At 57.5% G+C, this 22,994-nt stretch overlaps 1 protein-coding gene across 1 annotated transcript in view; it reads left to right on the top strand.

Annotated features, from left to right (window-relative positions):
• lipeb (lipase, hormone-sensitive b) overlaps positions 1 to 21,176 on the top strand; it is a 91,652-nt gene extending 70,476 nt beyond the window's left edge. Inside the window, exons 10-11 of the mRNA XM_041176758.1 lie at positions 14,483 to 14,901; positions 20,417 to 21,176. Of these exons, the coding sequence (XP_041032692.1) occupies positions 14,483 to 14,901; positions 20,417 to 20,755 (758 nt within the window). The 3' untranslated portion in view covers positions 20,756 to 21,176. The remainder of the gene's footprint in view (positions 1 to 14,482; positions 14,902 to 20,416) is intronic.
• The last annotated feature ends 1,818 nt before the right edge of the window (positions 21,177 to 22,994 follow it).

Raw genomic sequence — 22,994 nt, 5'->3', positions numbered from 1 at the left:
GCAGGGAGGGGGCTGGACTCGAGAGAGAGAGAGAAGCGGCAGGGAGGGGGCTGGACTCGAGAGAGAGAGAGAAGCGGCAGGGAGGGGGCTGGACTCGAGAGAGAGAGAGAAGCGGCAGGGAGGGGGCTGGACTAGTGAGAGAGAGAGAGAAGCGGCAGGGAGGGGGCTTGACTCGAGTGAGAGAAACAGCAGGGAGGGGGCTGGACTGAAGAGATAGAGAGAAGAGGCAGGGAGGGGGCTGGACTCGAGAAAGAGGTGGTAGGGAGGGGGCTGGACTCGAGAGAGAAACGGCAGGGAGGGGGCCGGACTCGAGAGAGAGAGAGAGAAACGGCAGGGAGGGGGCCGGACTCGAGAGAGAGAGAGAAACGGCAGGGAGGGGGCTGGACTCAAGAGAGAGAAACGGCAGGGAGGGGGCTGGACTAGTGAGAGAGAGAGAAGCGGCAGGGAGGGGGCTGGACTAGTGAGAGAGAGAGAAGCGGCAGGGAGGGGGCTGGACTAGTGAGAGAGAGAGAAGCGGCAGGGAGGGGGCTGGACTAGTGAGAGAGAGAGAAACAGCAGGGAGGGGTCTGGACTCGAGAGAGAAACGGCAGGGAGGGGTCTGGACTCGAGAGAGAGAGAGAAACGGCAGGGAGGGGGCTGGACTAGTGAGAGAGAGAAACGGCAGGGAGGGGGCTGGACTCGAGAGAGAGAAACGGCAGGGTGGGGGCTGGACTAGTGAGAGAGAGAGAAACGGCAGGGAGGGGGCTGGACTAGTGAGAGAGAGAGAAACAGCAGGGAGGGGGCTGGACTCGAGAGAGAGAGAGAAACGGCAGGGAGGGGGCTGGACTAGTGAGAGAGAGAGAAACAGCAGGGAGGGGGCTGGACTAGTGAGAGAGAGAGAAACGGCAGGGAGGGGGCTGGACTCGACAGAGGGAGAGAAATGGCAGGGAGGGGGCTGGACTAGTGAGAGAGAGAGAAACGGCAGGGAGGGGGCTGGACTCGAGAGAGGGAGAGAAACGGCAGGGAGGGGGCTGGACAAGTGAGAGAGAGAGAAACGGCAGGGAGGGGGCTGGACAAGTGAGAGAGAGAGAAGCGGCAGGGAGGGGGCTGGACTCGAGAGAGAGAAACGCCAGGGAGGGGGCTGGACTAGTGAGAGAGAGAGAGAAACGGCAGGGAGGGGGCTTGACTCGAGTGAGAGAAACAGCAGGGAGGGGGCTGGACTGGAGAGATAGAGAGAAGAGGCAGGGAGGGGGCTGGACTCGAGAGAGAGAAACGGCAGGGAGGGGGCTGGACTCGAGAGAGAGAAGCGGCAGGGAGGGGCTGAACTCGAGAGAGAGAAACGGCAGGGAGGGGGCTGGACTAGTGAGAGAGAGAAACAGCAGGGAGTGGTCTGGACTCGAGAGAGAGGAATGGCAGGGAGGGGGCTGGACTCGAGAGAGGGAGAAAGAAATGGCAGGGAGGTGGCTGGACTAGTGAGAGAGAGAGAAACGGCAGGGAGGGGGCTGGACTCGAGAGAGGGAGAAAGAAATGGCAGGGAGGGGGCTGGACTAGTGAGAGAGAGAGAAACGGCAGGGAGGGGGCTGGACTAGTGAGAGAGAAACGGCAGGGAGGGGGCTGGACTAGTGAGAGAGAAGCGGCAGGGAGGGGGCTGGACTCGAGAGAGAAGCGGCAGGGAGGGGGCTGGACTCGAGAGAGAGAGAGAGAGAGAAGTGGCAGGGAGGGGGCTGGACTCGAGAGAAAGAGAAACGGCAGGGAGGGGGCTGGACTCGAGAGAGAGAGAGAAGCTTCAGGGAGGGGGCTGGACTCGAGAGAGAGAGAGAAGCTTCAGGGAGGGGGCTGGACTTGAGAGAGAGAGAGAAGCGGCAGGGAGGGGGCTGGACTCGAGAGAGAGAGAGAGAAGCGGCAGGGAGGGGGCTGGACTCGAGAGAGAGAGAGAGAGAGAAATGGCAGGGAGGGGTCTGGACTAGTGAGAGAGAGAGAAACGGCAGGGAGGGGGCTGGACTAGTGAGAGAGAGAGAGAAACGGCAGGGAGGGGCCTTGACTAGTGAGAGAGAGAGAGAAACGGCAGGGAGGGGGCTGGACTAGTGAGAGAGAGAGAGAAACGGCAGGGAGGGGCCTTGACTCGAGTGAGAGAAACAGCAGGGAGGTGGCTGGACTGGAGAGATAGAGAGAAGAGGCAGGGTGGGGGCTGGACTCGAGAAAGAGGTGGTAGGGAGGGGGCTGGACTCGAGAGAGAGAAACGGCAGGAGGGGGCTGGACTCGAGAGAGAGAAGCGGCAGGGAGGGGGCTGGACTCGAGAGAGAGAGAGAAGCGGCAGGGAGGGGGCTGGACTTGAAAGAGAGAGAGAAGCGGCAGGGAGGGGGCTGGACTTGAGAGAGAGAGAGAAGCGGCAGGGAGGGGGCTGGACTTGAGAGAGAGAGAGAAGCGGCAGGGAGGGGGCTGGACTTGAGAGAGAGAGAGAAGCGGCAGGGAGGGGGCTGGACTTGAGAGAGAGAGAGAAGCGGCAGGGAGGGGGCTGGACTTGAGAGAGAGAGAGAAGCGGCAGGGAGGGGGCTGGACTTGAGAGAGAGAGAGAAGCGGCAGGGAGGGGGCTGGACTTGAGAGAGAGAGAGAAGCGGCAGGGAGGGGGCTGGACTAGTGAGAGAGAGAGAAACGGCAGGGAGGGGGCTGGACTAGTGAGAGAGAGAGAAATGGCAGGGAGGGGGCTTGACTCTAGAGAAAGAAGTGGCAGGGAGGGGGCTGGACTAGTGAGAGAGAAATGGCAGGGAGGGGGCTGGATTCAGGAGAGAGAAGCGGCAGGGAGGGTGCTGGACTCGAGAGAGAGAGAGAAACGGCAGGGAGGGGGCTGGACTCGAGAGAGAGAGAGAAACGGCAGGGAGGGGGCTGGACTCGAGAGAGAGAGAGAAACGGCAGGGAGGGGGCTGGACTAGTGAGAGAGAGAGAAACGGCAGGGAGGGGGCTGGACTAGTGAGAGAGAGAGAAACGCCAGGGAGGGGGCTGGACTAGTGAGAGAGAAACAGCAGGGAGGGGGCTGGACTAGTGAGAGAGAAAAACGGCAGGGAGGGGGCTGGACTAGTGAGAGAGAGAGAAACAGCAGGGAGGGGGCTGGACGAGTGAGAGAGAAACGGCAGGGAGGGGGCTGGACTAGTGAGAGAGAAACAGCAGGGAGGGGGCTGGACTAGTGAGAGAGAAAAACGGCAGGGAGGGGGCTGGACTAGTGAGAGAGAGAGAAATGGCAGGGAGGGGGCTGGACTAGTGAGAGAGAGAGAAATAGCAGGGAGGGGGCTGGACGAGTGAGAGAGAAACGGCAGGGAGGGGGCTGGACTTGAGAGAGAGAAAAACGGCAGGGAGGGGGCTGGACTCGAGAGAGAGAAAAACGGCAGGGAGGGGGCTGGACTAGTGAGAGAGAGAGAAATGGCAGGGAGGGGGCTGGACGAGTGAGAGAGAAACGGCAGGGAGGGGGCTGGACTAGTGAGAGAGAGAGAAATGGCAGGGAGGGGGCTGGACAAGTGAGAGAGAGAGAAACGGCAGGGAGGGGGCTGGACTAGTGAGAGAGAGAGAATGGCAGGGAGGGGGCTGGACTAGTGAGAGAGAGAGAAACGGCAGGGAGGGGGCTGGACTAGTGAGAGAGAGAGAAATGGCAGGGAGGGGGCTGGACTAGTGAGAGAGAGAGAAACGGCAGGAAGGGGGCTGGACTAGTGAGAAAGAGAGAAATGGCAGGGAGGGGGCTTGACTCTAGAGAAAGAAGTGGCAGGGAGGGGGCTGGACTAGTGAGAGAGAAATGGCAGGGAGGGGGCTGGATTCAGGAGAGAGAAGCGGCAGGGAGGGTGCTGGACTCGAGAGAGAGAGAGAAACGGCAGGGAGGGGGCTGGACTCGAGAGAGAGAGAGAAACGGCAGGGAGGGGGCTGGACTAGTGAGAGAGAAACAGCAGGGAGGGGGCTGGACTAGTGAGAGAGAAAAACGGCAGGGAGGGGGCTGGACTAGTGAGAGAGAGAGAAACGGCAGGGAGGGGGCTGGACTAGTGAGAGAGAGAGAAATGGCAGGGAGGGGGCTGGACGAGTGAGAGAGAGAGAAATGGCAGGGAGGGGGCTGGACTCGAGAGAGAGAAACGGCAGGGAGGGGGCTGGACTAGTGAGAGAGAAACGGCAGGGAGGGGGCTGAACTCGAGAGTGAAACGGCAGGGAGGGGGCTGGACTAGTGAGAGAGAAACGGCAGGGAGGGGGCTGAACTCAAGAGAGAGAAACAGCAGGGAGGGGGGCTGGACTCGAGAGAGAGAGAGAGAGAGAGAGAGAAGTGGCAGGGAGGGGGCTGGACTCGAGAGAGAGAGAAACGGCAGGGAGGGGGCTGGACTCGAGAGAGAGAGAGAAGCGGCAGGGAGGGGGCTGGACTCGAGAGAGAGAGAGAAGCGGCAGGGAGGGGGCTGGACTCGAGAGAGAGAGAGAAGCGGCAGGGAGGGGGCTGGACTAGTGAGAGAGAGAGAGAAGCGGCAGGGAGGGGGCTTGACTCGAGTGAGAGAAACAGCAGGGAGGGGGCTGGACTGGAGAGATAGAGAGAAGAGGCAGGGAGGGGGCTGGACTCGAGAAAGAGGTGGTAGGGAGGGGGCTGGACTCGAGAGAGAAACGGCAGGGAGGGGGCCGGACTCGAGAGAGAGAGAGAAACGGCAGGGAGGGGGCCGGACTCGAGAGAGAGAAACGGCAGGGAGGGGGCTGGACTAGTGAGAGAGAGAGAAGCGGCAGGGAGGGGGCTGGACTAGTGAGAGAGAGAGAAGCGGCAGGGAGGGGGCTGGACTAGTGAGAGAGAAACGGCAGGGAGGGGGCTGGACTAGTGAGAGAGAAACGGCAGGGAGGGGGCTTGACTTGAGAGAGGGAGAAAGAAATGGCAGGGAGGGGGCTGGACTAGTGAGAGAGAGACAAGCGGCAGGGAGGGGGCTGGACTAGTGAGAGAGAGAGAAGCGGCAGGGAGGGGGCTGGACTAGTGAGAGAGAGAGAAACAGCAGGGAGGGGTCTGGACTCGAGAGAGAAACGGCAGGGAGGGGTCTGGACTCGAGAGAGAGAGAGAAACGGCAGGGAGGGGGCTGGACTAGTGAGAGAGAGAAACGGCAGGGAGGGGGCTGGACTCGAGAGAGAGAAACGGCAGGGAGGGGGCTGGACTAGTGAGAGAGAGAGAAACGGCAGGGAGGGGGCTGGACTAGTGAGAGAGAGAGAAACAGCAGGGAGGGGGCTGGACTCGAGAGAGAGAGAGAAATGGCAGGGAGGGGGCTGGACTAGTGAGAGAGAGAGAAACAGCAGGGAGGGGGCTGGACTAGTGAGAGAGAGAGAAACGGCAGGGAGGGGGCTGGACTCGAGAGAGGGAGAGAAATGGCAGGGAGGGGGCTGGACTAGTGAGAGAGAGAGAAACGGCAGGGAGGGGGCTGGACTCGAGAGAGGGAGAGAAACGGCAGGGAGGGGGCTGGACAAGTGAGAGAGAGAGAAAACGGCAGGGAGGGGGCTGGACAAGTGAGAGAGAGAGAAGCGGCAGGGAGGGGGCTGGACTCGAGAGAGAGAAACGCCAGGGAGGGGGCTGGACTAGTGAGAGAGAGAGAGAAACGGCAGGGAGGGGGCTTGACTCGAGTGAGAGAAACAGCAGGGAGGGGGCTGGACTGGAGAGATAGAGAGAAGAGGCAGGGAGGGGGCTGGACTCGAGAGAGAGAAACGGCAGGGAGGGGGCTGGACTCGAGAGAGAGAAGCGGCAGGGAGGGGCTGAACTCGAGAGAGAGAAACGGCAGGGAGGGGGCTGGACTAGTGAGAGAGAGAAACAGCAGGGAGTGGTCTGGACTCGAGAGAGAGGAATGGCAGGGAGGGGGCTGGACTCGAGAGAGGGAGAAAGAAATGGCAGGGAGGGGGCTGGACTAGTGAGAGAGAGAAACGGCAGGGAGGGGGCTGGACTCGAGAGAGGGAGAAAGAAATGGCAGGGAGGGGGCTGGACTAGTGAGAGAGAGAGAAACGGCAGGGAGGGGGCTGGACTAGTGAGAGAGAAACGGCAGGGAGGGGGCTGGACTAGTGAGAGAGAAGTGGCAGGGAGGGGGCTGGACTCGAGAGAGAAGCGGCAGGGAGGGGGCTGGACTCGAGAGAGAGAGAGAAGTGGCAGGGAGGGGGGCTGGACTCGAGAGAAAGAGAAACGGCAGGGAGGGGGCTGGACTCGAGAGAGAGAGAGAAGCTTCAGGGAGGGGGCTGGACTTGAGAGAGAGAGAGAAGCGGCAGGGAGGGGGCTGGACTAGTGAGAGAGAGAGAAACGGCAGGGAGGGGGCTGGACTAGTGAGAGAGAGAGAAACAGCAGGGAGGGGGCTGGACTCGAGAGAGAGAGAGAAATGGCAGGGAGGGGGCTGGACTAGTGAGAGAGAGAGAAACAGCAGGGAGGGGGCTGGACTAGTGAGAGAGAGAGAAACGGCAGGGAGGGGGCTGGACTCGAGAGAGGGAGAGAAATGGCAGGGAGGGGGCTGGACTAGTGAGAGAGAGAGAAACGGCAGGGAGGGGGCTGGACTCGAGAGAGGGAGAGAAACGGCAGGGAGGGGGCTGGACAAGTGAGAGAGAGAGAAACGGCAGGGAGGGGGCTGGACAAGTGAGAGAGAGAGAAGCGGCAGGGAGGGGGCTGGACTCGAGAGAGAGAAACGCCAGGGAGGGGGCTGGACTAGTGAGAGAGAGAGAGAAACGGCAGGGAGGGGGCTTGACTCGAGTGAGAGAAACAGCAGGGAGGGGGCTGGACTGGAGAGATAGAGAGAAGAGGCAGGGAGGGGGCTGGACTCGAGAGAGAGAAACGGCAGGGAGGGGGCTGGACTCGAGAGAGAGAAGCGGCAGGGAGGGGCTGAACTCGAGAGAGAGAAACGGCAGGGAGGGGGCTGGACTAGTGAGAGAGAGAAACAGCAGGGAGTGGTCTGGACTCGAGAGAGAGGAATGGCAGGGAGGGGGCTGGACTCGAGAGAGGGAGAAAGAAATGGCAGGGAGGGGGCTGGACTAGTGAGAGAGAGAAACGGCAGGGAGGGGGCTGGACTCGAGAGAGGGAGAAAGAAATGGCAGGGAGGGGGCTGGACTAGTGAGAGAGAGAGAAACGGCAGGGAGGGGGCTGGACTAGTGAGAGAGAAACGGCAGGGAGGGGGCTGGACTAGTGAGAGAGAAGTGGCAGGGAGGGGGCTGGACTCGAGAGAGAAGCGGCAGGGAGGGGGCTGGACTCGAGAGAGAGAGAGAAGTGGCAGGGAGGGGGCTGGACTCGAGAGAAAGAGAAACGGCAGGGAGGGGGCTGGACTCGAGAGAGAGAGAGAAGCTTCAGGGAGGGGGCTGGACTCGAGAGAGAGAGAGAAGCTTCAGGGAGGGGGCTGGACTTGAGAGAGAGAGAGAAGCGGCAGGGAGGGGGCTGGACTCGAGAGAGAGAGAGAGAAGCGGCAGGGAGGGGGCTGGACTCGAGAGAGAGAGAGACAGAAATGGCAGGGAGGGGGCTGGACTAGTGAGAGAGAGAGAAACGGCAGGGAGGGGGCTGGACTAGTGAGAGAGAGAGAGAAACGGCAGGGAGGGGCCTTGACTAGTGAGAGAGAGAGAGAAACGGCAGGGAGGGGGCTGGACTAGTGAGAGAGAGAGAAACGGCAGGGAGGGGCCTTGACTCGAGTGAGAGAAACAGCAGGGAGGGGGCTGGACTGGAGAGATAGAGAGAAGAGGCAGGGTGGGGGCTGGACTTGAGAAAGAGGTGGTAGGGAGGGGGCTGGACTCGAGAGAGAGAAACGGCAGGGAGGGGGCTGGACTCGAGAGAGAGAAGCGGCAGGGAGGGGGCTGGACTCGAGAGAGAGAGAGAAGCGGCAGGGAGGGGGCTGGACTTGAAAGAGAGAGAGAAGCGGCAGGGAGGGGGCTGGACTTGAGAGAGAGAGAGAAGCGGCAGGGAGGGGGCTGGACTTGAGAGAGAGAGAGAGAAGCGGCAGGGAGGGGGCTGGACTTGAGAGAGAGAGAGAAGCGGCAGGGAGGGGGCTGGACTTGAGAGAGAGAGAGAAGCGGCTGGGAGGGGGCTGGACTTGAGAGAGAGAGAGAAGCGGCAGGGAGGGGGCTGGACTAGTGAGAGAGAGAGAAACGGCAGGGAGGGGGCTGGACTAGTGAGAGAGAGAGAAATGGCAGGGAGGGGGCTTGACTCTAGAGAAAGAAGTGGCAGGGAGGGGGCTGGACTAGTGAGAGAGAAATGGCAGGGAGGGGGCTGGATTCAGGAGAGAGAAGCGGCAGGGAGGGTGCTGGACTCGAGAGAGAGAGAGAAACGGCAGGGAGGGGGCTGGACTCGAGAGAGAGAGAGAAACGGCAGGGAGGGGGCTGGACTAGTGAGAGAGAGAGAAACGGCAGGGAGGGGGCTGGACTAGTGAGAGAGAGAGAAACGCCAGGGAGGGGGCTGGACTAGTGAGAGAGAAACAGCAGGGAGGGGGCTGGACTAGTGAGAGAGAAAAACGGCAGGGAGGGGGCTGGACTAGTGAGAGAGAGAGAAACAGCAGGGAGGGGGCTGGACGAGTGAGAGAGAAACGGCAGGGAGGGGGCTGGATTAGTGAGAGAGAAACAGCAGGGAGGGGGCTGGACTAGTGAGAGAGAAAAACGGCAGGGAGGGGGCTGGACTAGTGAGAGAGAGAGAAACGGCAGGGAGGGGGCTGGACTAGTGAGAGAGAGAGAAATGGCAGGGAGGGGGCTGGACGAGTGAGAGAGAAACGGCAGGGAGGGGGCTGGACTTGAGAGAGAGAAAAACGGCAGGGAGGGGGCTGGACTCGAGAGAGAGAAAAACGGCAGGGAGGGGGCTGGACTAGTGAGAGAGAGAGAAATGGCAGGGAGGGGGCTGGACGAGTGAGAGAGAAACGGCAGGGAGGGGGCTGGACTAGTGAGAGAGAGAGAAATGGCAGGGAGGGGGCTGGACTAGTGAGAGAGAGAGAAACGGCAGGGAGGGGGCTGGACTAGTGAGAGAGAGAGAATGGCAGGGAGGGGGCTGGACTAGTGAGAGAGAGAGAAACGGCAGGGAGGGGGCTGGACTATTGAGAGAGAGAGAGAAACGGCAGGGAGGGGGCTGGACTAGTGAGAGAGAGAGAAATGGCAGGGAGGGGGCTGGACGAGTGAGAGAGAAACGGCAGGGAGGGGGCTGGACTCGAGAGAGAGAAAAACGGCAGGGAGGGGGCTGGACTAGTGAGAGAGAGAGAAATGGCAGGGAGGGGGCTGGACGAGTGAGAGAGAAGCGGCAGGGAGGGGGCTGGACTTGAGAGAGAGAAAAACGGCAGGGAGGGAGCTGGACTTGAGAGAGAGCGAGAAATGGCAGGGAGGGGGCTGGACTTGAGAGAGAGAAAAACGGCAGGGAGGGGGCTGGACTAGTGAGAGAGAAACGGCAGGGAGGGGGCTGGACTCGAGAAAGAGAGAAACGGCAGGGAGGGGTCTGGACTCGAGAAAGAAAGAAACGGCAGGGAGGGGTCTGGACTCGAGAAAGAGAGAAGCGGCAGGGAGGGGCTGGACTCGAGAGAGAGAGAGAGAGAGAAACGGCAGGGAGGGGGCTGGACTCGAGAAAGAGAGAGAGAGAAACGGCAGGGAGGGGGCTGGACTCGAGAGAGAGAGAGAGAGAAACGGCAGGGAGGGGGCTGGACTCGAGAGAGAGAGAGAGAAGCGGCAGGGAGGGGGCTGGACTCGAGAGAGAGAGAGAGAGAGAAACGGCAGGGAGGGGGCTGGATTCCGGACAGAGAAGCGGCAAGGAGGGGCCTGGACTAATGAGAGAGAGAGAGAGAGAGAAGCGGCGGGGGGGGGGCTCGACTCGAGAGAGAGAGAGAAACGCCAGGGAGGGGGCTGGACTAGTGAGAGAGAGAGAGAGAGAAGCGGCGGGCGGGGGGCTCGACTCGAGAGAGAGAGAGAGAAGCGGCAGGGAGGGGGCTGGACTAATGAGAGAGAGAGAAACGCCAGGGTGGGGGCTGGGCTTGAGAGAGAGAAGCGGCAGGGAGGGGGCTGGATTCAGGAGAGAGAAACGGCAGGGAGGGGGCTGGATTCAGGAGAGAGAAACGGCAGGGAGGGGGCTGGATTCAGGAGAGAGAAACGGCAGGGAGGGGGCTGGACTAGTGAGAGAGAGAGAGAAGCGGCAGGGAGGGGGCTGGACTCGAGAGCAAGAGAGAGAAGCGGCAGGGAGGGGGCTGGACTAGTGAGAGAGAGAGAGAAGCGGCAGGGAGGGGGCTGGACTCGAGAGAGAGAGAGAGAGAGAAGCGGCAGGGAGGGGGCTGGACTAGTGAGAGAGAGAGAGAGAAGCGGCTTGGAGGGGGCTGCACTCGAGAGCGAGAGAAACGGCAGGGAGGGGGCTGGATTCAGGAGAGAGAAGCGGCAGGGAGGGGGCTGGACTCGAGAGCGAGAGAAACGGCAGGGAGGGGGCTGGATTCAGGAGAGAGAAGCGGCAGGGAGGGGGCTGGACTCGTGAGCGAGAGAAACAGCAGGGAGGGGGCTGGATTCAGGAGAGAGCGAGAGAAACGGCAGGGAGGGGGCTGGATTCAGGAGAGAGAAGCGGCAGGGAGGGGGCTGGACTCGAGAGCGAGAGAAACGGCAGGGAGGGGGCTGGACTCGAGAGAGAGAGAGAAACGGCAGGGAGGGGGCTGGACTAGTGAGAGAGTGAGAGAGAAACGGCAGGGAGGGGGCTGGACTCGAGAGAGAGAGAAACGGCAGGGAGGGGGCTGGACTCAAGAGAGCGAAGCGGCAGGGAGGTGGCTGGACTAGTGAGAGAGAGAGAAGCGGCAGGGTGGGGGCTGGACTAGTGAGAGAGAAACGGCAGGGAGGGGGCTGGATTCAGGAGAGAGAAGCGGCAGGGAGGGGGCTGCATTCAGGAGAGAGAAGCGGCAAGGAGGGGGCTGGACTAGTGAGAGAGAGAGAGAGAGAAACGGCAGGGAGGGGGCTGGACTCGAGAGCGAGAGAAACGGCAGGGAGGGGGCTGGACTAGTGAGAGAGAGAGAGAAACGGCAGGGAGGGGGCTGGACTCGAGAGCGAGAGAAACGGCAGGGAGGGGGCTGGACTAGTGAGAGAGAGAGAAAAACGGCAGGGAGGGGGCTGACTAGTGAGAGAGAGAGAGAAACGGCAGGGAGGGGGCTGACTAGTGAGAGAGAGAGAGAAGCGGCAGGGAGGGGGCTGACTAGTGAGAGAGAGAGAGAAACGGCAGGGAGGGGGCTGGACTAGTGAGAGAGAGAGAGAGAGAAGCGGCGGGGGGGGGCTGGACTCGAGAGAGAGAAGCGGCAGGGAGGGGGCTGGATTAGTGAGAGAGAGAGAGAAATGGCAGGGAGGGGGCTGGATTCAGGAGAGAGAAACGGCAGGGAGGGGGCTGGACTAGTGAGAGAGAGAGAGAAACGGCAGGGAGGGGGCTGGATTCAGGAGAGAGAGAGAAACGGCAGGGAGGGGGCTGGATTCAGGAGAGAGAAACGGCAGGGAGGGGGCTGGACTAGTGAGAGAGAGAGAGAAACGGCAGGGAGGGGGCTGGACTCGAGAGAGAGAGAGAGAGAAGCGGCAGGGAGGGGGCTGGATTCAGGAGAGAGAGAGAAACGGCAGGGAGGGGGCTGGACTAGTGAGAGAGAAACGGCAGGGAGGGGGCTGGACTAGTGAGAGAGAGAGAGAAACGGCAGGGAGGGGGCTGGACTAGTGAGAGAGAGAGAGAAACGGCAGGGAGGGGGCTGGATTCAGGAGAGAGAGAGAAACGGCAGGGAGGGGGCTGGACTCGAGAGAGAGAGAGAGAAACGGCAGGGAGGGGGCTGCGCGCATCACGTACATAAGGGTCCCTGCGCGGATGAGTGGAGTGGCCTCGCGTGCGAGAGAGTGATGGGGTGGGGGCCACGTGCCCCTGATCGGGAGTGGCGTCGGGGAGGGGCCGCCTTCTTGAGATGAATTGTGGGGTGGTGGGGGCACATGCATGTGACCAAGGGGAGTGGTAGAGGTGCCTCTCACAACGAGAGGAGTGGCCGTTTACCTGTGAGGGAGGAGTCGGCACACGTACATATGAAAGGAGTGGCGGAGAGCCACGTGCGCACACATGTCGTGGCAAAGCGGCTGGGTGCGCTCTTGCCAGATCAGTGGCTGGATTGGTTCAGGACTTAGTTTCCCCCACCTCAGCTGTGCACAGGTAATGCTGGCTCTGTGGGGTTGCTGTCTTTCCGTTGAGATGTCGCTGGCCCTCGAGCTGCCTCCTTGCCACCTCTCAACCCTGAGCTCTGTCTTGTCTCCGCAGTCGGATTGCAGCTCTGGGCCTGTCTCAGGCGCCCCCTCACCCTGCTGGTGCACCTGCTGCGACTCGAGAAGCCGGTCCTTTCTAACTATCTTGTCTCTGGTAGGAAGCATCTCTGTGCCGTAACCTTGCAACCCTATGGCTTTTCTTTCCGAGCAACCCTCACATTAATCAGTAACCCACATTGGTATGGTACCTTTCAGTCAGCTGTTCCTTCCTATGTGTGTCACTATGCTTTCTTTTGACACCTTTGCTTGCTTTTGCTCTGTATCCCGTCTCTTGTGCCGTATCGCCTGTCTGCTTGGGTCCTTTATCACCTCGGCCTCTCATTGCTTGCCTCACTCGCTAGCTAGCTTTGCACTCACCCAGATCCCACCCTATTATTGGAATAAGAGCCAGGGGAGTTTTCTCTGGTGTCCTGTGCCTAGTATTTTCCCCTTAACCAAAACCACTAAAACCGATTAGCAGTCGCTTGACAGTACAGAGCTTGAATATTGCTGAAGAGACAGAAGCGATTCACCTTGCTCTCATCAGGACAAACACAAGAATGCCAAATTTCAAATTATGACAGCAATTTATACACCAGGAAAAAAAGGTGCTGATTGGTTGGCAAGTTAACTCTGGTCGAGGCATTGCCATGGGGAACTACAGGCTCCCCAAGCTCCTGGGTAATTCAAAAAAAGGGGCAGGGGCTTGAACATATTCCTTTTATTTGCAGAGAATGGGACCCTGTGTATGAATGAATGTCGCTTCTCACAAGCAGAAATAAGCCATGTTACAAGCTCGACTGATTATCTTAAATTGGCTGCTAAGAATGTTATGTCCCTTCTATCACACCTAAAAATACATTAACATTAACAGCCAAGATAATCAGTGGATTTGGGCATCGCTGGTTGGGCCAGCATTTATTGCCCATCCCTAATTGCCCCTTGAGAAGGTGGGAGTGAGCTGCCTTCTTGAGCCGCTGCAGTCCATGTGGTGTAGGTACACCCACAGCGCTGTTAGGGAGGGAGTTCCAGGATTTTGACCCAGCGACAGTGAAGGAACGGCCGATATATTTCCAAGTCAGGATGGTGAGTGTCTTGGAGGGGAACTTGCAGGTGGTGGTGTTCCCATGTGTCTGCTGCCCTTGTCCTTCTAGTTGGTAGTGGTCGTGGGTTTGGAAGGCACTGCCGAAGGAGCCTTGGTGAGTTTCTGCAGTGCATCTTGTAGATGGTACACACTGCTGCTACTGTGCGTCGGTGGTGGAGGGAGTGAATGTTTAAGGTTGTAGATGGGGTGCCAGTCAAGTGGGCTTTGTCCTGGATAGTGTCAAGCTCCTTGAGTGTTGTGGGAGCTGCACTCATCCAGGCAAGTGGATCGTATTCCATCTCACCCCTGACTTGTGCCTTGTAGATTTGTGGACAGGCTTTGGGGAGTGAAGAGGTGAGTTACTCGCTGCAGGATTCCTAGCCTCTGACCTGCTCTGGTAGCCACAGTATTTATATGGATAGTCCAGTTCAGTTTCTGGTCATTGGTAACCCCCCAGGATGTTGATAGTGAGGGTTTCAGCAATGGTAATATTATTGAACATCATGGGTTAGATTCTCTCTTGTTGGAGATGGTCATTGCCTGACACTTGTGTGGTGTGAATGTTACTTGCCACTTGTCAGCCCAAGCCTGAATATTGTCCAGGTCTTGCTGCATTTGGACAAGGGCTGCTTCAGCATCTGAGGAGTCGCAAATAGTGCTGAACATCGTGCAGTCATCAGCAAACATCCCCACTTCTGACCTTATGGTAGAGGGAAGGCCATTGATTGAAGCAGCGGAAGATGGCTGGGTGATCATTTGAAATTTGCCGTTCTTGTGTTTGTCCTGATGAGTGCATGACGAGAAGCTTCAGCAACATGTCCCCCTTTCCAGCAATAAAGTAGATGACCTGTTCTTTAACACATTGCTGTCAGTGGGACCTGGCTGGGGGCAAATCGGCTGCCCCGTTTCCAACATTACAACTGCACTTCGAAATAAAAAAAGGCACTTCTGTGGATGTGAAGCACTTTCAGACGGGCTGAGGTAGTGAAAGGCGCTATAGACCTGCACGTCCCTCCTAACAGCTCTGTGCCAAGCGGTGGGATTAGTCCTGGGATCGGTGGGGTTTAAGCACGGGCTTTTGGTTTTGGGGGTGAAAAGGGAGGAGGTTTTGAAGTTATGACTGAGACTGAGACTAAGATGAGCCCTGTCTTCTTCTTCCCTCCACCCCATCCCACCCCACCCAACCACAACTACTCTTGCCCCCCACTCAACCACGGTCAGAGGCGGTGCGGAAGAGCTGCTCGGAAGCTGCCTTGACCGGGACCACCACCAGATCCTCCTCGGACCACGAGCACAAGTTTGTGATTAGCCGGACCTGCCGGGAGCTGGGCGAGGACACCCCGCCCTCCAGCAGGCAGAGCCTGCCGGACCGGGAAGCCGACGCCCGGGCCCAAGCCGGCGGTAGGCCCAGAGCCGGCTTCTACCAGGAAGGGGAGGAAGGAGAGGAGGGGCAGAGGAGCCAGCCCGGCGAGGAAGGAGTGCGGACGACCGAGTTCCCCGGAGGGTTCCAGCCCCTCCGCAGCGACACAGCAACAGCCAACATTAAACTGCAGACAACAGCCATTGTGAAAAACCCCTTCATGTCTCCGCTGCTGGCCCCAGATGACATGCTCCGGGGGCTGCCGCCTATACACCTAGTGGTGAGTGTCAGTTCATACCTAATTTACCCCACCTCCATCGCCCAATGGCCTCTCCCTAGCCAGCACCCTGGGGGTCCAGATTCTGCAGGCACCAGATCTCCTCACTCAGCTCGCCAGACTTCACCAGTCTCAACAGAAATTTAAAACCTTCACAGTTGACCCCCTTGTGAAGACAAATACGTTCCCTGCGATCCCCTTGTGAATACTCACACACCCACTGGAACCCCCTTGTGAATACTCACACACCCACTGGGACCCCCTTGTGAATACTCACACACCCACTGGGACCCCCTTGTGAATACTCACACACCCACTGGGACCCCCTTGTGAATACTCACACACCCACTGGGACCCCCTTGTGAATATTCACACACCCACTGGGACCCCCTTGTGAATACTCACACACCCACTGGGACCCCCTTGTGAATATTCACACACCCACTGGGACCCCCTTGTGAATACTCTCACACCCACTGGGACCCCCTTGTGAATACTCACACACCCACTGAGACCAGACCCCCTTGTGAATACTCACACACCCACTGGGACCCCCTTGTGAATACTCTCACACCCACTGGGACCCCCTTGTGAATACTCTCACACCCACTAGGACCCCCTTGTGAATACTCACACACCCACTGGGACCCCCTTGTGAATATTCACACACCCACTGGGACCCCCTTGTGAATACTCACACACTCACTGGGACCCCCTTGTGAATACTCACACGCCCACTGGGACCCCCTTGTGAATACTCTCACACCCACTGGGGCCCCCTTGTGAATACTCACACGCCCACTGGGACCCCCTTGAGAATACTCACACACCCACTGGGACCAGACCCCCTTGTGAATACTCACACACCCACTGGGACCCCCTTGTTAATACTCACACACCCACTGGGACCCCCTTGTGAATACTCTCACACACACTGGGACCAGACCCGCTTGTGAATATTCACAAGCCCACTGGGACCCCCTTGTGAATACTCACACACCCACTAGGACCAGACTCCCTTGTGAATATTCTCACACCCACTGGGACCCCCTTGTGAATGCTCACACGCCCACTGAGACCTCCTTGTGAATACTCACACGCCCACTGGGACCAGACCCCCTTGTGAATACTCACACGCCCACTGGGACCCCCTTGTGAATACTCTCACACCCACTGGGACCCCCTTGTGAATACTCACACACCCACTGGGACCCCCTTGTTAATACTCACACACACACTGGGACCCCCTTGTGAATACTCTCACACCCACTGGGAACCCCTTGTGAATACTCTCACACCCACTGGGACCCCCTTGTGAATACTCACACACCCACTGGGACCCCCTTGTGAATACTCACACACCCACTGGGACCCCCTTGTGAATATTCACACACCCACTGGTATCCCTTTGTGAATACTCACACACCCACTGAGACCAGACCCCCTTGTGAATACTCACACACCCACTGGGGCCCCCTTGTGAATACTCACACACCCACTGGGACCCCCTTGTGAATACTCACACACCCACTGGGAGACCCTTGTGAATACTCTCACACCCACTGGGACCCCCTTGTGAATACTCACACACCCACTGGGACCCCCTTGTGAATACTCACACACCCACTGGGACCCCCTTGTGAATACTCTCACACCCACTGGGACCCCCTTGTGAATAATCACACGCCCACTGGGACCCCCTTGTGAATAATCACACGCCCACTGGGACCCCCTTGTGAATACTCTCACACCCACTGGGACCCCCTTGTGAATACTCACACACCCACTGGGACCCCCTTGTGAATACTCACATACCCACTGAGACCAGGTCCCCTCGTGAATACTCACATACCCACTGGGACCCCCTTGTGAATACTCACACACCCACTGAGACCAGACCCCCTTGTGAATACTCACACACCCACTGGGACACCCTTGTGAATACTCTCACACCCACTGGGACCCCCTTGTGAATACTCTCACACCCACTGGGACCCCCTTGTGAATAATCACACGCCCACTGGGACCCCCTTGTGAATAATCACACGCCCACTGGGACCCCCTTGTAAATAATCACACGCCCACTGGGACCCCCTTCTGAATAATCACACGGCCACTGGGTCCCCCTTGTGAATAATCACACGGCCACTGAGACCCCCTTGTGAATAATCACACGGCCACTGGGACCCCCTTGTGAATAATCACACACCCACTGGGACCCCCTTGTGAATACTCTCACACCCTCTGGGACCCCCTTGTGAATACTCACACACCCACTGGGACCGGACCCCCTTGTGAATACTCACACACCCACTGGGACCCCCTTGTGAATACTCACACACCCACTGGGACCCCCTTGTGAATACTCACACACCCACTGAGACCAGGTCCCCTCGTGAAAACTCACATACCCACTGGGACCCCCTTGTGAATACTCACACACCCACTGAGACCAGACCCCCTTGTGAATACTCACACACCCACTGGGACCCCCTTGTGAATACTCACACACCTACTGGGACCCCCTTGTGAGTACTCACACACCCACTGAGACCAGACCCCCTTGTGAATACTCACACACCCACTGGGACCCCCTTGTGAATACTCACACACCCACTGGGACCCCCTTGTGAATACTCACACACCCACTGGGACCATCTGGTGACTACTCACACACCCACTGGGACCCCCTTGTGAATATTCACACACCCACTGAGACCAGAGCCCCTTGTGAATACTCACACACCCACTGGGACCCCCTTGTGAATACTCACACACCTACTGGGACCCCCTTGTGAATACTCACACACCCAATCAGACCAGACCCCCTTGTGAATACTCAGATACCCACTGAGACCCCCTTGTGAATACTCACACATCCACTGGGACCCCCTTGTGAATACTCACACAATCCCTCAGAATGCCTGTAAATACTGGCAGATCTACTGGGACACCCTTGTGTATATATACACACTCTCCGGGACTCCCTCTAGATACTGACACACTCCCCGGGACCCCTTGTAAATACTGACAACCCCCCACCACCCTGGGACTCCCTGTAAATATTGACAACACCCCCCCACCCCGGAGATTCCCTGTAAATACTGACAACCCCCCCCACCTTCCCGGAGATTCCCTGTAACTACTGACACATACCCCTCGGAGCCCCTGTGAATACTGACACGCTCCCTGGAGCCCCTAGAAATACTGACATGGGCACACTCTCTGGGATCCCCTGTAAGTACTGACACGCTGCCCAGGACACCCTGTAAATACTGACACATTCCCCAGGACACCCTGTAAATACTGGCACTCTCCCTGGGGACCCCTTGTAAATACTGTAGCACACACTGGGGGACCCTTGTGAATACGGACGCTCTATTAGGAACCCCTGTAAATACTGACATACTCTCAGGAACCCCCTGTGAATACTGACACACACCCTGGGGACGCCCTGTAAATACTGTAGCACACACTGGGGGACACACTGGAGGGCGGTCTCTCAGGAACCCCTGTAAATACTGACATACTCTCAGGAACCCCCTGTGAATACTGACGCACTCCCTGGGGACGCCCTGTAAACACTGACCCACTCTCTGGTACTCCCTGTAAATACTGAAATTCTCCTCAGGACTCCATCTAAATATTGACATAATCTCCTGGACCACCTGTAAATACTGATACACTCGCTGGGAACCACTGTCAATATTCACACACTCCCCAGGGTTCCCCTGTATATACTGATACTCTCCCCAGGGACCCCCTGAAATTTACCGACACACTCTGAGACTCCCTGTAAATACTGATACTCTCCCTGGGACTCCCTGTAAATACTGATACTCTCCCTGGGACTCCCTGTAAATACTGATACTCTCCCTGGGACTCCCTGTAAATACTGATACTCTCCCTGGGACTTCCTGTAAATACAGATACTCTCCCTAGGGTATCTCTGTAAATACTGACGCACTCCTTAGGAACAGCTGCAAATTCTGACACAGTCCCCGGGAAACCCTGTAAATACTGACACAGTCCCTAGGAGCAGCTGCAAATACTGACACACTCCCCGGAACACCCTGTAAATACTGACACACTCCCTGTAAATACTGACACACTCTCTGGGAAACCCTGTAAATACTGACACACTCCCTGGGAATCCCTGTAAATACTGACACACTCCCCGGAACACCCTGCAAATACTGACACACTCCCCGCAGATCCCCTGTAAATACTGACACACTCCCCGGAACACCCTGTAAATACTGACACACACCCCGGGAAACCCTGTAAATACTGACACAGTCCCTAGGAGCAGCTGCAAATACTGACACACTCCCCGGAGCACCCTGTAAATACTGACACACTCCCTGGGAAACCCTGTAAATACTGACACACTCCCCGGAACACCCTGTAAATACTGACACACTCCCCGCGGATCCCCTGTAAATACTGACACACTCCCCGGAACACCCTGTAAATACTGACACACACCCTGGGAAACCCTGTAAATACTGACACGGTCCCCGGGAAACCCTGTAAATACTGACACGGTCCCCGGGAAGCCCTGTAAATACTGACACGGTCCCCGGGAAGCCCTGTAAATACTGACACGGTCCCCGGGAAGCCCTGTAAATACTGACACGGTCCCCGGGAAGCCCTGTAAATACTGACACGGTCCCCGGGAAGCCCTGTAAATATTCACACACTTTCCCCGGGACACCCTGTCAATATTCACACACTCCCCGGGACACCCTGTCAATATTCACACGCTCCCCGGGACACCCTGTCAATATTCACACGCTCCCCGGGACACCCTGTCAATATTCACACGCTCCCCGGGACACCCTGTCAATATTCACACGCTCCCCGGGACACCCTGTCAATATTCACACACTCCCCGGGACACCCTGTCAATATTCACACACTCCCCGGGACACTCTGTAAATGGACTGTGATGATCTCCATGCCAGATGTCCAGCTGTGACTCAGTAGGGTCCAGCACTCTCTCTTGCTGCTGAATCAGCAAGTCGCGGGTTCAAGGCTCAGCACCAGAGACTTGAGCACCTGGGCCAGGCCTACACACGCCCAGTGTGCTGCGGTACTGAGGGAGCCCCACATTATCGGAGCTGGCGTCTTTCAGATGAGACACTCAATCCAGGCCCCACCTTCCCCCTCAGCTAGATGTCAAAAGTTAGAGGCCGCTTCTTGAAAGAAGAATAGAGGAGTTCTCCCTGGGGTCAGTATTTATCCCTCACCCAGCATCACAAAAATATGCTAGCTGGCCTTGTGCACGTTGCTATTTTTGGGATCCTGCTGTGGCAAATTGCAACAAGGGAATGCAAATTTCCCCCCCCAACCCCACTCCGGTGTCCTGGCCCATGTGCTCCTCGCTTTAATTGAGATGGGGATTGATTTGGGAGCGGCGCGGTTCGGGTCACGGTGTGGGTCAGACACTCAGTTTGCAGACGGTGGTGTGGGATGGATATTGAATAGTGCTCTCCTCCTCCTCCCCCTGCTTCAGGCCTGCGCCCTGGACCCCATGCTGGACGACTCGGTGATGTTCGCCAAGCGGCTGCGTCGCGCGGGGCAGACGGTGAGCCTGTGCGTGGTGGAGGACCTTCCCCACGGCTTCCTCAGCCTCTCCCACCTCTCCCGCGAGACCAAGGAGGCGTCCAACATCTGCGTGGTCAAGATCCGGGAAGTCCTCCAGGGCCCGGCCACCGCCTCCTCCTCCTCCTCCGCCGCCCAGACTCGCAAGCACCGCAAGCTGGAGAGGGCGGGAGCCAAGCCCGCGCCCGCTGCCGAGGTCGGGCAGCCCGAGGACCTGACCGTGGTCTCCAACCGAGAAATCGGGGCCTAGACCATCCAATGGTGTCTGCACTCTCCTCGTGCACGAGTGAACAGTTGCGTGATGTGTATCGGTGGGCGTGCAGATTGCAGAGTTTTCTATATCTTCTTATTCCGCTTTCATCCTCAGACTAACCCCACCTTTTCAAAAGGGCTGTGACTGTTCGGGGGACTGCCCTGGGGTCGCAGGGCGTTCAGTGTGGGTTTCTCCCAAATGCAATCTCCCCCACCCCCCCCACCATCGCCAGGGATTGCGCACACGTCTATGTGAAGCAAAAGGTATGATCGCATATCCACCCCCTCCCCTCCATTGCCTTTGCTGTGAGCGCAGAGCTCCAGCGCGCTCAGGCAGCCGTGTGAGCCCGCACACCCTGCAGAACACAGCGATAGTACGTGGGGGGGGTCTAAGCACAGACGCGAAGCCCATTGCAAGACGTGCCCTGAGGAGGACAGGGGGGGTGGGGGGGGGGGGGTGGTGCGCCAGGAGCACCCTTGCTCGTACGTGAGACCTGACACGAATGGAGACCAAAGCACAATGCTTATTTTTGGCCAGTGCAGGGAAGGTGCAATTTACTTCATCTGAATTGTTTGGACTGCTGCCTTTATACCTGTGACTGTGTGTGTGTGTGTGTCTGTGTGTGTCCGTCTATCTGTGTGTCTGTCTGCGTGTCTATGTGTACATGTGTAAGTGAGAGCCTGTGTTTTTCTGTCTTTGAGTCTGTATCTGTTACTTTTGTTAAATTCATGTACTATTATGTATGTATAAATATATATATATTATATACATATATTATATATATATTATATATATATATACATATAATATATATATATAATTTTTAATGAATTGTTTATGCTGTCTTTTACATTACTGACAGAGATCATGTATTTATTCTATTACCTCCCCTGCTTCATTCCCCCTGATGCCCAGGGCTGGCTGCAGGTGGTATCGCCCCTGTTTGTGAGCGACATCCCACTGCAGTCACAGAGCACGCGAGGCTTGTGTCACAGCTCCCCACCCCTCAACACAGCAGGCTCTTCGAGTGCTCTCAGTCCGACACTTGGTCTCTTATTGACCCTGTCGGGAGCTGCGCTTCACCTAGGAATCTGGTCTCCCTGCCCCTGCACAAAAGGTAAGACGTGAGGCAAAGCTGCAAGATGGCATTCAAGCGTGCTCCTGTTATTTTGGAACTTCTTTTTTCATTCGTTCACGGGATGTGGGCTTCTCTGGCTGGGCCAGCATTTATTGCCCATCCCTAATTGCCCCTTGAGAAGGCGGTGGTGAGCTGCCTCCTTGAGCCACTGCAGTCCCTGTGGTGTAGGTACAGCCACACTGCTGTTAGGGAGGGAGTTCCAGGATTTTGACCCATCGACACTGAAGGAACGGCCGATATATTTCCAAGTCAGGGTGGTGAGTGACTTGGGGAACACCACCGCCTGGAAGTTCCCCTCATTGTGTCTGCTGCCCTTGTCCTTCCAGATGGTAGCGGTCATGGGATTGGAAGGTGTTGTCAGAGGAGACTTGGTGAATTCCTGCAGTGCATCTTGTAGATGATACCCACACTGCTGTTCCTGTGCATCATTGGTGGAGGGAGTGAATGTTTGTGGATGTGGTGCCAATCAAGCGGGGCTGCTTTGTCCTGGAGGATGTCAAGTTCCTTGAGTGTTGTGGGAGCTGCACTCATCCAGGCAAATGGACAGTATTCCATCATGCTCCTGACTTGTGCCTTGTAGATGGTGGACAGGGCTTGTGGAATCAGAAATTGAGTTACTCACTGCAGGATTCCCAGCCTTTGACCTGCTTTTGTAGCCACAGTATTTATATGGTTGGTCCAGTTCAATTTCTAGTTAATAGTAACCCCCAAGATGTTGATAGTGGGGGATTCCATGATGATAATGCCATTGAATGTCATGGGGCGATGGTTAGATTCTCTCCTGTTGGAGATGGTCATTGTCTGGCCCTTGTGTGGCATGAATGTTATTTGCCACATGCCAGCCCAAGCCTGGATATTGTCCAAGTCTTGCTGCATTTGGACATGGACCGCTTCAGCATCTGAGGAGTCACGAATGGTGCTGAACATTGTGTAATCATCAGCGAACAGCGAATGTGCACCCCCAGTGTGTGAGCCCATGACAAACCTATCTCAGACAAGACAGGCTCTGAGGGTCCCAGGGAGGGTGGGCTGAGCATGTTTGAAAGAGAGATGTTGCACTGAATTTTAGACTGAAGGTATTTGTCTAACTACATGGTC

Source organism: Carcharodon carcharias, chromosome 29, assembly GCF_017639515.1.
Source record: "Carcharodon carcharias isolate sCarCar2 chromosome 29, sCarCar2.pri, whole genome shotgun sequence".
NCBI lineage: Eukaryota > Metazoa > Chordata > Chondrichthyes > Lamniformes > Lamnidae > Carcharodon > Carcharodon carcharias.
The sequence above is the reverse complement of the archived record's forward strand: the minus strand, read 5'-3'. Positions and strand labels throughout refer to the sequence as shown.